The following is a 13,074-nucleotide window of genomic DNA, read 5'->3' as shown; positions in this document are numbered from 1 at the left end:
GTGTGAACTTTGATTGGATCCTAGATTAGAGGAAAAAATAAGAGCTGCCATAGATGACATTTTCAGGACAACTGGGGACATGTTGGATGATATTATTGAATTCATGTTGACTTTCTTGTGTGTAGGAATAGTATCATGGTTGTGTAAGAGAATATCTTTGTTCTCGAAAGAGGCATGCTGAAATATTTATGAATAACATGTATGATGACTTCAATCTACTTTCAAGTGGTTTTCCTAAAGGGAAATAGGGTGGTGTGTGTGTGTGTGTGTGTGTGTGTGCGCGCGCGCACATATCTATACATGCATACAAGATGGTAACAATTGGAAAATCTAGGTGGAGAGTATAGTTATTCATGGTTCTGTTTTTTCCAATTTTCTGTGAATTGACAATTTCCAAAATAAAAAATAACTTTTTAAAATTCAGTGGATGACTCTGGAGACGGCGTTGGGTTTGGGGTCTCAGGGTATGTGCATTATGTGGATCTCTGTGCATGACGGGCCCAGCATGTGGCTCCAAGGGTGGGATTCCGGGCTTGGTGCACGGCCTTGCCAGAGGGACCCAAAGCTCTCTGCATGACCCCACGGTTTGGCCAGACCCCAGCCCATTTCAACAGTGCCGATTACAGGGTATGGTGGGGTCCCCGCACTTTGCGGCTGGAGCCCCAGCTCTTAGGCCACAGCGCTGAACCGCCTCCTGCCGCAGCTTTTGGCGTTGCCCGGCCGCTGCTGTTGCAGTCTTCCGCTGCATTGGAAGGTTCCATTGCCCTCGCTTTCTCCCACAATGCTGGCCGGTACCATAGCCTGTTGGGGGTAAAAAGGAAAGGGAAAAAAATCAGTGAGGGTGATCTAATTGTAGAAGTTGAAACACATAAAGCCACTGTTGGGTTTGAGAGCCTGGAAGAATGTTACATAGCAAAGATTCTTGTTGCTGAAGGTGCCAGAGATGTTCCAGTTGGAGCAGTTATCCTTATTACAGTTGAAAAGCCAGAGGATATTGAGGCCTTAAAAAATTATACATTGGATTTCTCTGCAGCACCTCCCCTACAAGCAACCCCTGCTGCCGCTGCTTCCCTCCAACACCTTCTGCTCAGGCTCCTGGTAGCTCATATCCCCTCACATGCCCTTTCTCCCACCATGACCATGGGCACAGTTCAGAGATGGGAAAAAAAAGTGGCTGAAAAGCTAAGTGAAGGGGACTTGTTGGCAGAGTAGAGACTGACAAGGCCACTATAGTTTTGAAGTTCAGGAAGGTTACCTGGCAAAAATCTTGATCCCTGAAGGCACAAGAGATGTCTCTAGGAGCCCCACTCTGTATCATTGTAGAAAAAGAGGCAGATATACCAGCATTTGCTGACTGTAGGCCAACTGAAGTAACTGATTTAAAACCCCAAGCACCACCACCTACCCCACCCCCGGTGGCCACTGTTCCTCCAGCTCCCCAACCTGTAGCTTCTGCACCTTTAGCCGCCCACCCAGCTACTTCTGCTGGACCAAAGGGGAGGGTGTTTATTAGCCTTCTTGCAAAGAAAGTGGCAGCAGAGAAAGGGATTGACCTTGCACAAGTGAAAGGGACGGGCCCAAGAAGGACATGGACTCTTTTGTGCCTCTCAAAGCTGCTCTTGCCCCGCAGCTGCTGTGCTTTTCCCAGGTCCAGGAGTGACACCAGTTCCTACAGGTGTCTTCACTGATACCCCAATCAGCAACGTTCGCTGAGTTATTGCACGGCGGTTAATGCAGTCTAAGCAAACCATACCTCATTATTACCTTTCTATTGATGTAAATATGGGAGAAGTTTTATTGGTATGGAAACAACTTATGTTAGAAGGGAGAGCAAAATTTCTGTCAATGAAGTCTCATGAAATCTTCAGCTTTGGCACGTTTGAAAGTTCCTGAAGCAAATTCTTCTTGGCTGGACACAGTTGTAAGACAGAATCACATTGTTGATATCAGTGTTGCCGTCAGTGCTCCTGCAGGACTTATAACTCCTATTGTATTTAATGCACATATAAAAGGACTGGAAACCACTGCGAAAGATGTTTCTTTAGCAACCAAAGCTCAAGAGGCTAAACTATAGCTACATGAATTCCAGGGTGGCACTTTTACAATCCCAATTTAGGAATGATTGGAATTAAGAATTTCTCTGCTATTATTAACCTACCTCAAGCATGTATTTTGACAATTTGTGCTTCAGAGGATAGACTGGTTCCAGCAGCTAATGAAAAAGGATTTGATATGGTTATAATGATGTCAGATACACTAGCTTGTGAAATCATCCAGTTGTTGATGGAGCAGTTGGAGCACAGTGGCTTGCTGAGTTTAGAAAGTACCTTGAAAAGCCTATCACCATGTTGTTATAATTAACCCAAGAATTTCTAGATTCTCCTTGGTCATATCAGTTCATTCTTATCAAAATATTTATATGTTATTAAATATGTGGCTCTTTTTATTTTAAAGTTAACTACTTATTTTCATTATCAAGTCTATCAAGGTAAGTTATTTGCAATGGGCATTACTGAATTCTTTAATGCCAATTACACCCAAATATTATGCACATTTAATAATTGAATACCAGACTTTAAATTCTGTCTTCCTCGTCACAGAACATGTGGCCTAGCCCTTTGGTGATAAGTCCTTCCACTAGGAAATGTAGTAGAAGCAGAATTGTGCTTCCCTGTTGAAACAGGTACATAGAAGCACCCTGGGTGAAACCTTAAGACTCTGCAATTAATTGCCGAAAATGTTTTGCTGGATTTGAGAAAATGAGAAGTCAGGAACACTAATTCTCTTGGAAAAAGTGTTTGACTTGAAGATTTCTTTTTGAGTTTAACCTCAGTTTGAATTTTTCTGTGCGTGATTTATCATGGAAGGGGAGGATAGAGAACATCAAGGAAAATAAGTGAAATTTCAAAAGTCAGCATTTTCTTAGACCTCTTCAACCATGTTATTTATTTTTCTATGAATCCCTAAAATGTTTCATATCCTCTGGAGATGAAGATATAATGACATGTAAACCAGTTACTTGGTATAAGTGAGAATTTCTGTGGGTTTTTATTTAAACAGCTTAAATGTGTAACTCACAATAGAATTCTACGTTACCTCCAAATAAAAGAATATGCTTGTAGAATTTAACAGAAAGGAGTTGTGAAAGAGTCCTTACTTCAAGATTAACTGATGGTTACTTCCAAGTGAATTTAACTATCATAATTTGTTGCTTGGAAAACTATGGAATAAGTGTATATATATAAAATGGTTACCAAGAGTTGGATATGTGCCAAAGTCCATTTGTTACTAAGTCCCATTTGAAAGAACAGGGGGAGAGATGCATTGTTGAGCAGTTTGGAGTGCTAAAAGATCATGCCCAAAACATTCTACTTCTATTTGGATAAAAAGAAAAAAGATAAGTGGAAAATGTTAAATATATGCAAAAAAAGTCCTATGTCTTTCCACCCCAGGGTTGTCTCATGTAAAATAAGAAAGGTAGTCGAGAAGAAAAATTGTTTAGGTTGCTACCTTATCTTAACAAACTATAGCTACATGCAACAACAATGAACAATCTGTAGAAAGAGAAAGAAAAAGCCAAATGAAGACCATGTGCTGTATGAAGCCAGTTCTTACACAGCTCAGAACAGGCTAGACTAGACCATATATTGTCTATGGATACTACACATGCTTTTGTTTTTGTTTCTTAAATACAAATACATACAAATTTCAGGATACTCAAAGGGGAAGGATGGGATATGGGATTATAGGGGAACATACAAGGAGACACAATGGTATTCTACTTTAGATCTTAAATTGGGCAGTGGGTTCAATGGTGTTTATTAGACTTCATAATATATTGATTGAAATATTTCAGAAATACATAAACTCTATCCTTTTGCATGTTACAAATACTACATTTTTAAAAATTAATAATTGAAATAAGTAGTTAGGAAAGTAATTGTAGTAAATCATGTACTAACACACTCATACATACTCTGCCCCTGACCAAAATGAAGTGTGCACTAGCCCCTGGGAGTCACATTTACATTTTATTGTGTAGTGTGTGCACTTCTATGTGATGATCAGGGGCAAAATCCCAGCTCCAGAACCTTTGAGAAGCTCTGCCTGGAATCTCTCTCCTCCCCTTGAATTAGTGCTGGGGAACTGTCCAGCAGCAAATACTTCCTGAAGTCAAGCCTAAAATAGCCCTGCGAAGTCAGTCCGAGAAGAGTAGAGCTCCCTCTGCTGTGGATGTCTGGAAGTTTGGAAGGTGAAACAGGCGCGACATCAAGCCTTGTGACTCCTGCCGAGGCTCACGTCTTTAGTATGGAGGATGTGTTAAAGCTGGCGAAGAGGGATCTTGGTGCTCCTACCGAGTCAGGTTTGGTGGGTACTGCAAGCGGCTGGCTTCATGGGCAGGAGACCAGCACCTTTGCAATGAGCCCAGCACTCAGAAGGGCCCCCACTTGGGGTTTAATGCTCTGAGGTCGCTATTAATCATTTTATCTTTGAAGTTGTGTTTTGTAAATGAAGTACAGTGGGACAATAAGGCATGTGCTGGGGGGTGGGAGGGGTGTTGGTACGTAGAGTCTCAGTTCACTGGTGGTCCTGCCTCACCACCTTCCCAGGACTCAGTCTCCCTAACCACTCCCACAGTCAGGCACCGCTACAGCCCTGGCAGGAGCCTGGGCACAAACATGGGGAGGCTTGGAGAACTCTTATCACAGTCTTGGCAGGTCAGCGGCCATCCCAGCCTATGCTGGCAGTGAGCTTGGCAGGTAACTACGTGAAGGTGAGCCTCTTGCCTACCCCTATACAGGTACCTAACACTTGTGTTCCAGTTTGTTAATGCTGCCCTTTTGCAAAACACCAGAAATGGATTGGCTGTTACAAAAGGAATTTATTGGGTTACAGAGTTACAGTCTTAAGGCCATAAAAGTGTCCAAGGTAATGCATCAACAAGTTTACCTTCACCGAAGGAAGGCCAATGGCATCCGGAAAACGTCTGTTAGCCGGGAAGGCACATGGCTGGCATCCGCTGATCCTAGGTTGTATTCCAGCTCCTGTCTCAGTTCCTGTGAGTTCTTCAAAGTGTCCCTTTCAACAGCTGTCTTCAAAATGTGTCTCTCAGCTGCAGCTCTTCTCCAAAATGTCACTCTCAGTTGCTTTCAGGTCCCTCTGTTTGTGAGTTCTTTTTGTAGGACTCCAGTGAACTAATCAAGGTCCACCATGAATGGGCAGGGCCACATTTCCATGGAAACATTCAATCAAGAGGTCACACCCTAATCAAAGGAGCCACTCACACTTGGGTAGGTCACAGCTCCATGGAAACAGCTTAATCCATATTCCAACCTAATCAACACTAATATGCCTGTCCCCACAAGATTGCATACAAGAAAATGGCATTTTGGGGGACATAATACATCCAAACTGGCACAACTTGCCAGTGAAGAGGTTACAATACTCTTGGGGTTACTGTGGCTTGGGACCGTGGGACACAGAAGCCTGGATCAAATTCTGGAGGCATCAGTCGGGGAGCTGGTGGGAAGAGGGGTCCAGTAGCTGGTAAGCCCCAAACACACATGTAATAGGGCAAGGTCGCTTGGCATCTGTGAGGGTCTGCACTGCTTCACGAGTCTACCCATGCCCAGGGATGGGCATTAAATAGGCAATAAAACACTCCATGACAAGTTGAGAGAGAGAGAGACAGACAGACAGACCATGGAAGAAAGAAAAAGCTTTTTTCCTGCTTTTTGAACTAGGGACCCCACATTTTCATTTTGTGCTGGGCTCACAAATTATGTGGTTGATCATGACTGCAAGGAAAGAAGATGGAGCCAACCTATACAATTAAAAGGGATTTTGGGAAACCCCACTGTGCTTTCTATTTGAAAGACAGTATGAGTAAGGAGAGGATTCATGGACTCTTTGGATGAGAAGTTTCTTCCTCCCTTCTCCGTATTACCCTAGATATACTTCTTGTATGTATCTGGAATGGTCAATTGCCAGAAAATTGCTGGGGCATCAAGAATTGAGACATAAAATTCATACCATTGTGTATGAACTCCCTCATTCCGTGTATTTGGCTGGGAATCCCCAGGCCCTCTCTAAGTGTCCCAAGACTATAATAAAAGGTAACAAGACACCTAGCTGCTTCTCGAACTCTCTGCTTGAGCCATTTTATAGAAGTGAGACAGAAATGAACACCCAGGATTGACAGAAATGAGAATGCCTGCTAGGCGGGAGGCATGCCCATAAAGATGACTTGCCAAATCCTCAGAATGACTTGCATAAGAATTTGATCATTGTGCTGTGAGATTTTGAGAAATACAGAAGCTGATTCTTCTCAGATGAAAAAGAAATGAACTGACTCACACTACAAGCAACCAAAAAGACATATGGCCAGTGAGGGTGAGATGGCAGGCAGCTGTTTCTAAGTGTTGGATCCACTCAGAGACAATAAAAGACAGAAAACCACCACCTTGTTATTTTATCCAGTCAGGGAAGCACTTGTGCCAAGACTTTAAAGTGGGTGGCAGACAAGAGTCAGAACAACTGAATTTTTAAAATGGACACATTCACCAATGACATGTGAATAGTTACAGCTGTTGTAATTCTGCTTCCCAAAGTGTTTTCTGGACACACAAAATGTGTATCAAGATAAAAAGAATTCTGGAAATAGAAGCAATTTTGCCTGAATTTTCTACTCCAGTGCATCCAGTTAGGTACTAAATGCAGCACGTGTGACTCCTGATTATCTGCATGAATGGAGGAATCTGATCACAGAGAACTGAAATCTGTAATTAGCCCCACCCACCTCATTTTATCTAGCATTTACTATATTTTTTCTTTCTGCAAGTTTTATTGGAGCTAGACATAAGATGCAAAATGAACTGAATGGTATTTCATACCTGTTTCTTTCTCTTGACAATGTATTGTTGAGAGGTACCAATCTGCAACGTGTGTGAACAACACAACGTAGGAGAAAGATAAAGAAAGCCCATATGATATCCAAACTGGGCAATCAGATGACTTTTATCAAATACACACTCCTATGTATGATAAAGTGGAAAATAGGAATTAAGAGATATGCTATTTAACATAGTCAACCCTTTTGAGAATAAAAATACTTAAGGGGAAAAAGAAAAGATAGCAATGTTATACTAGCAGTTACTGACTTAACTTTTTCTTAAAGACAGAGGAAGAAAAAAGATTAAGATAACTAAGTTTGCCATAAAAGAAAAAAAAGGGGGGATACAGTGGGAAGGGGGAAAAAAAGAGAGAGACCATCATAGAAAATAAGATTAACCCAAGCCACTAAAACAGTATGTTTCAGACCCAGAAGAATATACTCTCCGTATTATTATAGCCATGTTCTCTGTATGCAATTATGACTTTGGAGAATGTAGGTTCATAATATTTGAAGTCTTGAAATTAACAAGAAAATACAGGGAAGAGCAAAGCTGAGGAGGAAATGTGGGAAGAGATTGTATTTGCTGAAATGTAGTCATGGCTGTTGTTCTTGGTAACTGGGATAAGTTTGTTGGTCAACTTTGTAAAACCCTGATTATCCCTGAGGAAGTGAACTGAGATATACTTTGGGATTTGGATTTCAGAAGACCAGACATTAAGTACATAGTGCATGGAGGTTTCAGGGTCTATGTAACATGAATGGCATTGTTCTCTTTGTTGTTTTGATTCCTCCTACACCACTTTCTTTATAAATGAAGGAAAAAGTGTGTGTGTGTGTGTGTGTGTGTGTGTGTGTGTGTGTGTGAGAGAGAGAGAGAAATGAAATAATTTAATTTTAGTTTAATTCTGTACCTTACACTGTAATCATTCTTAAAATATTTATTTCTGTTGGACTTGGAGAGAGGTCATATTTTATACCTGGAGAAACCAGAAAAATCTAAATGTGAAGAAGTGGATCATAGATGAATATTGCCACTGTTCCCCTGGTCTTCACATTTTGGGGTTTTCTTGAATCCTATCTTGATTCCAATTCAGCTAATTACTGAGGTTTATCAATATTGATAAATCTCTCTGTTTTTATTACACCAAGCTCCCACACATGCTACAAATATATATATATATGAAGAGCCTGCTATGTACCAGGCTCCTCATACCTTCTTAACTGTCTAACCTGTTCCAGGCCACCTCTCTTCTATGTTTCTATACCCATATTCAGGTGCTTCTGATAGCATGAAACTTATCATTTCCTTTCCTATTCCAAATTATCTTGATAGTTATCCTTGGTGTCCTGTATAAAAACATTGGACTCTCAGCTGCAGAAAAGTTGGTTTGCAGTCCTGGTTCTGCCACTGGCCTTCACCTCCAGGCACCTCATTTTCCTCATCTGTAGCCAACAGAGAACCATGGTCACTAGCCTGGGGGTTTCGGTTGTTGCTCACAACGATATGGCTTTTTTAAATCTCTGTTTTGCACCTGAGGAAACAAGGATCATGCTAGCTGTGTGATTTGCCAAGAGCTGCTCAGCTAGTAAGTGAAGGGGCCAGGATATGAGCATGTTTTCAGACCCGAAGCTCTTCTACCACGTCCCTATAAAATGAAGTCAGAAATGGCTCCCTTCCTGCACTAGCCAATATTGTTAGCTACATGTGGTTATTTAAATTTAAATCAATTGAAATCATAAGAAACTAAGCATTCAGTTCCTCAGTTACACTAGCCACATTTCAAGTACTTAACAGCCACGTGTGGCTAGTGGCTGCCATACTGGACAGTGCAGATTAAAGGGCATTTCCATCAGCACAGAAAGTTTTATTGGACAGGCTAGAACTTCTTGGCTTCTAGGATTCCTTGGTTTCTGAACCTGGCATTCAAGGCTTTCTGAGGTCTGACTCCAGCTCTCCTGTATTGCTGTGTTACTCACTACTTCCCAGTCAAACTCTTTATGTGTCTGCCAGATTAGGCTCTAGTTCTATTTCCTCTACTGTACACAGTGCCTTCCATAGAAGAGATGGTATGTATTTGGATGGATGGGAGGGTGGATAGATGGAAAGAAGGGAAGGAGGGAAAGAAAGAGAGGGAGTGATGGAGTGACATTCATTAATGCTTTCATTAAACAGATACTTGTTGTCTACTACATGCTAAGCACTCTTCTAAGTTCCTTACTTTCTAGATGGAATAGTGAAGAACATAGTATAAAGAAATTTACCAGTATATAAAAATTTAGATAGTAATAAGTGTTAGGAAGAAAATAAGAGCATATTGTGTGAGGGAGTAGGAGTGAAACTGGAAATACTTCAGATTTGTTGGTCTCTGATGAGGTAACATTTGAACCCAAATCTGGATAATCAGAGGAGCCAACCATATGAAGATGTAGGTGAAACACATTCCATGAAGAGGAAACTTGGCTGTTAAAATTATACTTTTGCATACTCTGACAAGCTGTCTCATTTGCCAGCTTCTTTATATATGGGCCAGTCAAAACCCCTAGTTTAGTAATATTAATAAAATTACCCTGGAGAAATGCAACAAGGAAATGGGTGCAACATTTCACCTAGGAAAGAAGACAGAAATATGGAATCTATTAAGGTTAAAATGACATTTATCTTTTATAATGTTTCTCTTTTTCTTTGCTTCTATAGCTCTATTCCTGGACCACATAAAGCTGCCCTCAAACAAGATGCATCACAGAAGGCAATATTTTTTCAAGATAAAAAATACCTTTCAACAGTAGCAAGAGGAAGCAGAGATGATGATGTTCAAAATTTTAGAAATTTTACCAGAAACATATTCCCTTTCTTTAAAACTGGGAGAAGGATGATAAAAACTGTTCCCAAGTGACAGGATAAAGAAAGTGCTCACTTAGGAAGCAAGGTAGGACTTAAGACTTAAATTAGTAGCTAAATCTAAGCCCACTGTTAGCACTCTGGGTCACTTTTTTTGAGGGCAGGGCGGGGGCAGGGAACACATTTGCCTTTATCTGGAACTCTACTCTTGAGAGCCGAACAAGCCACAAGTTACAGACTATCAAGTAACCTGACCCCTTGCACTTATTGGGATTGATATATTTTGCCCATTTATTTGATCAACCCTGACAATTCCAGCAGTCTAAAATGGATATGTTCAAGAACTGTTATTAGAAGATGGAAGAATGAAAGAAGTGTTTTTGAAAAGTCTAATGGAAAGGTGATTTGAAAGTAAATTTTGTATAGTGTAATCATGTGTATACATGGACAAAGGCTAGTTCTTTTGATTACAGGTCTCTGTCCAGTATTTTCTGCAAACCAAGCCCTCATCTCAATTTACTACTGTTTAATGCTCATCTATTTAACCAGAAGTATTTTCAAGCACTTTGGGTTGCAAAACATTTACCTAGAAATGGATGCTGTTTGAATATCATGTTTTTGAAGATTTGACTTTGCACGACTATTCCATTTAAACACACCTTTCTCTTTGTGTGGACTAACTACTCCTCAGATAGGCTTGTGCTGTACAGTTTCCTCTCACCTCTGAATTGTTTGGTTAGATAGGTGAGAAGCAGAGGGTAATTTTCCCCAGCTCCAAATCCTCCTTAATTCACTGAGAAACTCAATTCCCCCAGAACAAAGATTATTTCCCTTGAGCTGCAAGTTCTTTCTTCATCACAGAGCCTCCTGCCTGGCCATCTTCATGGACTTTTATTTTTTCTTTTCCTTCATTTATTATTTTCTACTAATACCTATTTTCTTTAGACAAGGTGAGTAAAGACACAACTTGTCAAAGGTGAACTTATGAGTTACTTTTACCCATCTGGTAACTATTTCAATGGTGAACAGCACTAAAACAAGATTCTCGAAGCTCTGAAGGAGCCTTAAATGCACACGTTCTGAGTTTGGAAAAGGTAAGAAAATCATTGCTTTAATATACAAATCTACATGCAGAGATGCAAAATTCATCAGAGAGAGTTAGAGCAGGGAAGTTTTACAAAAAAAATACCCTGCTAGCCTCTAGTAGCATTCTATGATGGCTCCAAATTTCCTCACTGCCATCGAGTTTACGTAACTATAATCTAATGAAGGACTGATATTTCCAACAAATAAACCCCAACATGGCATTATTTATGACCTTACCTAAAATTCTAAAAGCTGACACCATTGTTGGTAGCCATGTCCCTGCTACAGCAGACCATCCCTCTCTGCAGAAAGGGAGACCTTGCTTAGATGCATGGGGGACAGATGGTTACTGATATTACAGATCAGTGGATGCATTCTGATTTTGTTTTCTATACCTCTTTTCATAAAACCTGGGAAAGAAGAGCTATCTGCCATAATTTTTTTTTAAACCACTTCTGCCATCCATACTCAGGCAACTCCATAGATATAGCTCAGCTCCCAACGGCTTCAGAGGAGCAAGGATTCCAGGGAGTTAAATGAAATATTCATACTCAGGTAACAGAGAAGAATAAAGCATATCAGGTTTCTTCATTCATCTTAAGTGGTGCTCAGAAGTTCTAAAAAAGTTTGTGTTTCAAGTACAGGAAATTGGTGAACAATATTTAAGAGATATTTTAATAAAAGGAATTTTTCTGGTTAACATTGAATTAAGGAAAAACCCCTTTCTTCTGCTTGTTGGAAATACCTTTAAAATGCATTGGTCTTTTTTAAATTTTTTTTTTTTTGCATTGGTAAGTAAAGTACACCAAACAAATATTTCTTTGGTGATTGAGATAATTTCAGTATTTTTGGGTCATCCTTCTAATCATTAACAGGTGAGGTGGCTGTAGAATGTGAACTGCAAATAAGAAAGTTCTTTTTTTAAAAACAAAGTCCTAGTATTAGTACTTTCCACAATTTACCTCTTTCTCCTAAAAGTATGATGCAGCAAAAAAAAAAAAGTTGAAAGTAAATTAAATAAAATGCTATTTAAACCAAGAATCACACAAATAAGCAATAAGGGTTCTTGGTTTAAAAATGTAAATTAATTGACTAAAGAACCAGCATACCATTATCATACTGAGCTATGAATCAAACTTGTTAAATCAAAGAAAATATGGAGGCCAAAAAGAGATGCAACTCAACATGACATACATTTTAATATTAAGTAACAATTCAACCAAATGATCTCTCTTTTCTGCAGGGTGCAGGGGATGGGAGATAGGAAGATAAAGGGAGAAAATGATCATATCTCTGTCAGCTCACTCTATTTTTTAACTCAGCACTTCCCACGTTTTATCAATCTAATGGTTCCAGGCCTGAAGTCCATTCTCAGAATACCAGTTTATGTCTCAAAAATGTTTTTTCCTAGCACCTGCAGACTCTAAATTGATCTTATTTGCTCAAAACCCTGTAAATATGCTCTTGGAAGACTTTAAGGACAGTAGAGGCGATGCAACATGACAATGCCAACATTAGACTTGCAGATTCTACTGATCCTGTAAGCAATCTGGTCTAGTCAAAGTCCATCTCGTAAATTTGTCCTTTACTAATGACGTGTGTTTTCCAATAGTTTTGTGGTTTATTTATCTGAATGCTAAGCGTACCAAATCGTGAAGCTAGACATATGCATTATAAACTATGATTATTCCATAAATGAATTATCTAGTTAAAGGATTATAGAAAATTATTTTTGAGTGTTTCTTAAGTGAGTAGTGTATTTACCAGATTTGTATTATCCAACTTTTTGTTTTGTAAACTCATGTAACTAATTTCAAACTAAAATATTTTGAACACAATAAATACTTCTGCAAGTGGATGAGAATTAAATGCGGAGAGAGAATTAGGTCTGTGTACAAATGTTAATCTATTATCTTGAAGGGTTTTTTACCTTACTGGGAAAGGCCAATTTTGATCTTTGAAAAGTTAACATTCTTTGTTTTAAATGCAATTTTATTGAGATATATTCACACACCATACAATCCATTCAAGGTATACAATCAATAGCTCACAGTATCACCACTAGTGGTATGTTCAGCACCACATAAAATTTAAGAACATTTTCCTTACTCCAAGGGAAAAAAAAGAGAGAAACCTCCAAGCATCCTGTACTCTTTATCCCTCCCCCTCCCCATCATTGACCCTAGTATTGGTGTGGTACATTTGTTACTGATGAAAGACTATTAAGATATTCTGTTAATTACAGTCCATAGTT

The 13,074-nt window shown here is 39.6% G+C and overlaps 1 protein-coding gene and 1 pseudogene across 1 annotated transcript in view; both read left to right on the top strand.

Moving 5' to 3' along the window:
- The window catches only part of COL6A6 (collagen type VI alpha 6 chain), a 105,114-nt gene extending 92,517 nt beyond the window's left edge, over positions 1-12,597 (top strand). The window contains 1 exon segment of the mRNA XM_037845078.1: positions 9,591-12,597. Within this exon segment, the coding sequence (XP_037701006.1) occupies positions 9,591-9,789 (199 nt within the window). The 3' untranslated portion in view covers positions 9,790-12,597.
- LOC119541293 lies at positions 629-2,357 on the top strand (annotated as a pseudogene).
- Positions 12,598-13,074: the final 477 nt, after the last annotated feature.

This window comes from Choloepus didactylus, chromosome 1 (assembly GCF_015220235.1).
Source record: "Choloepus didactylus isolate mChoDid1 chromosome 1, mChoDid1.pri, whole genome shotgun sequence".
Taxonomy (NCBI): domain Eukaryota; kingdom Metazoa; phylum Chordata; class Mammalia; order Pilosa; family Megalonychidae; genus Choloepus; species Choloepus didactylus.
Note: the sequence above shows the minus strand (reverse complement) of the source record. Positions and strands in the feature narration are given on the sequence as shown.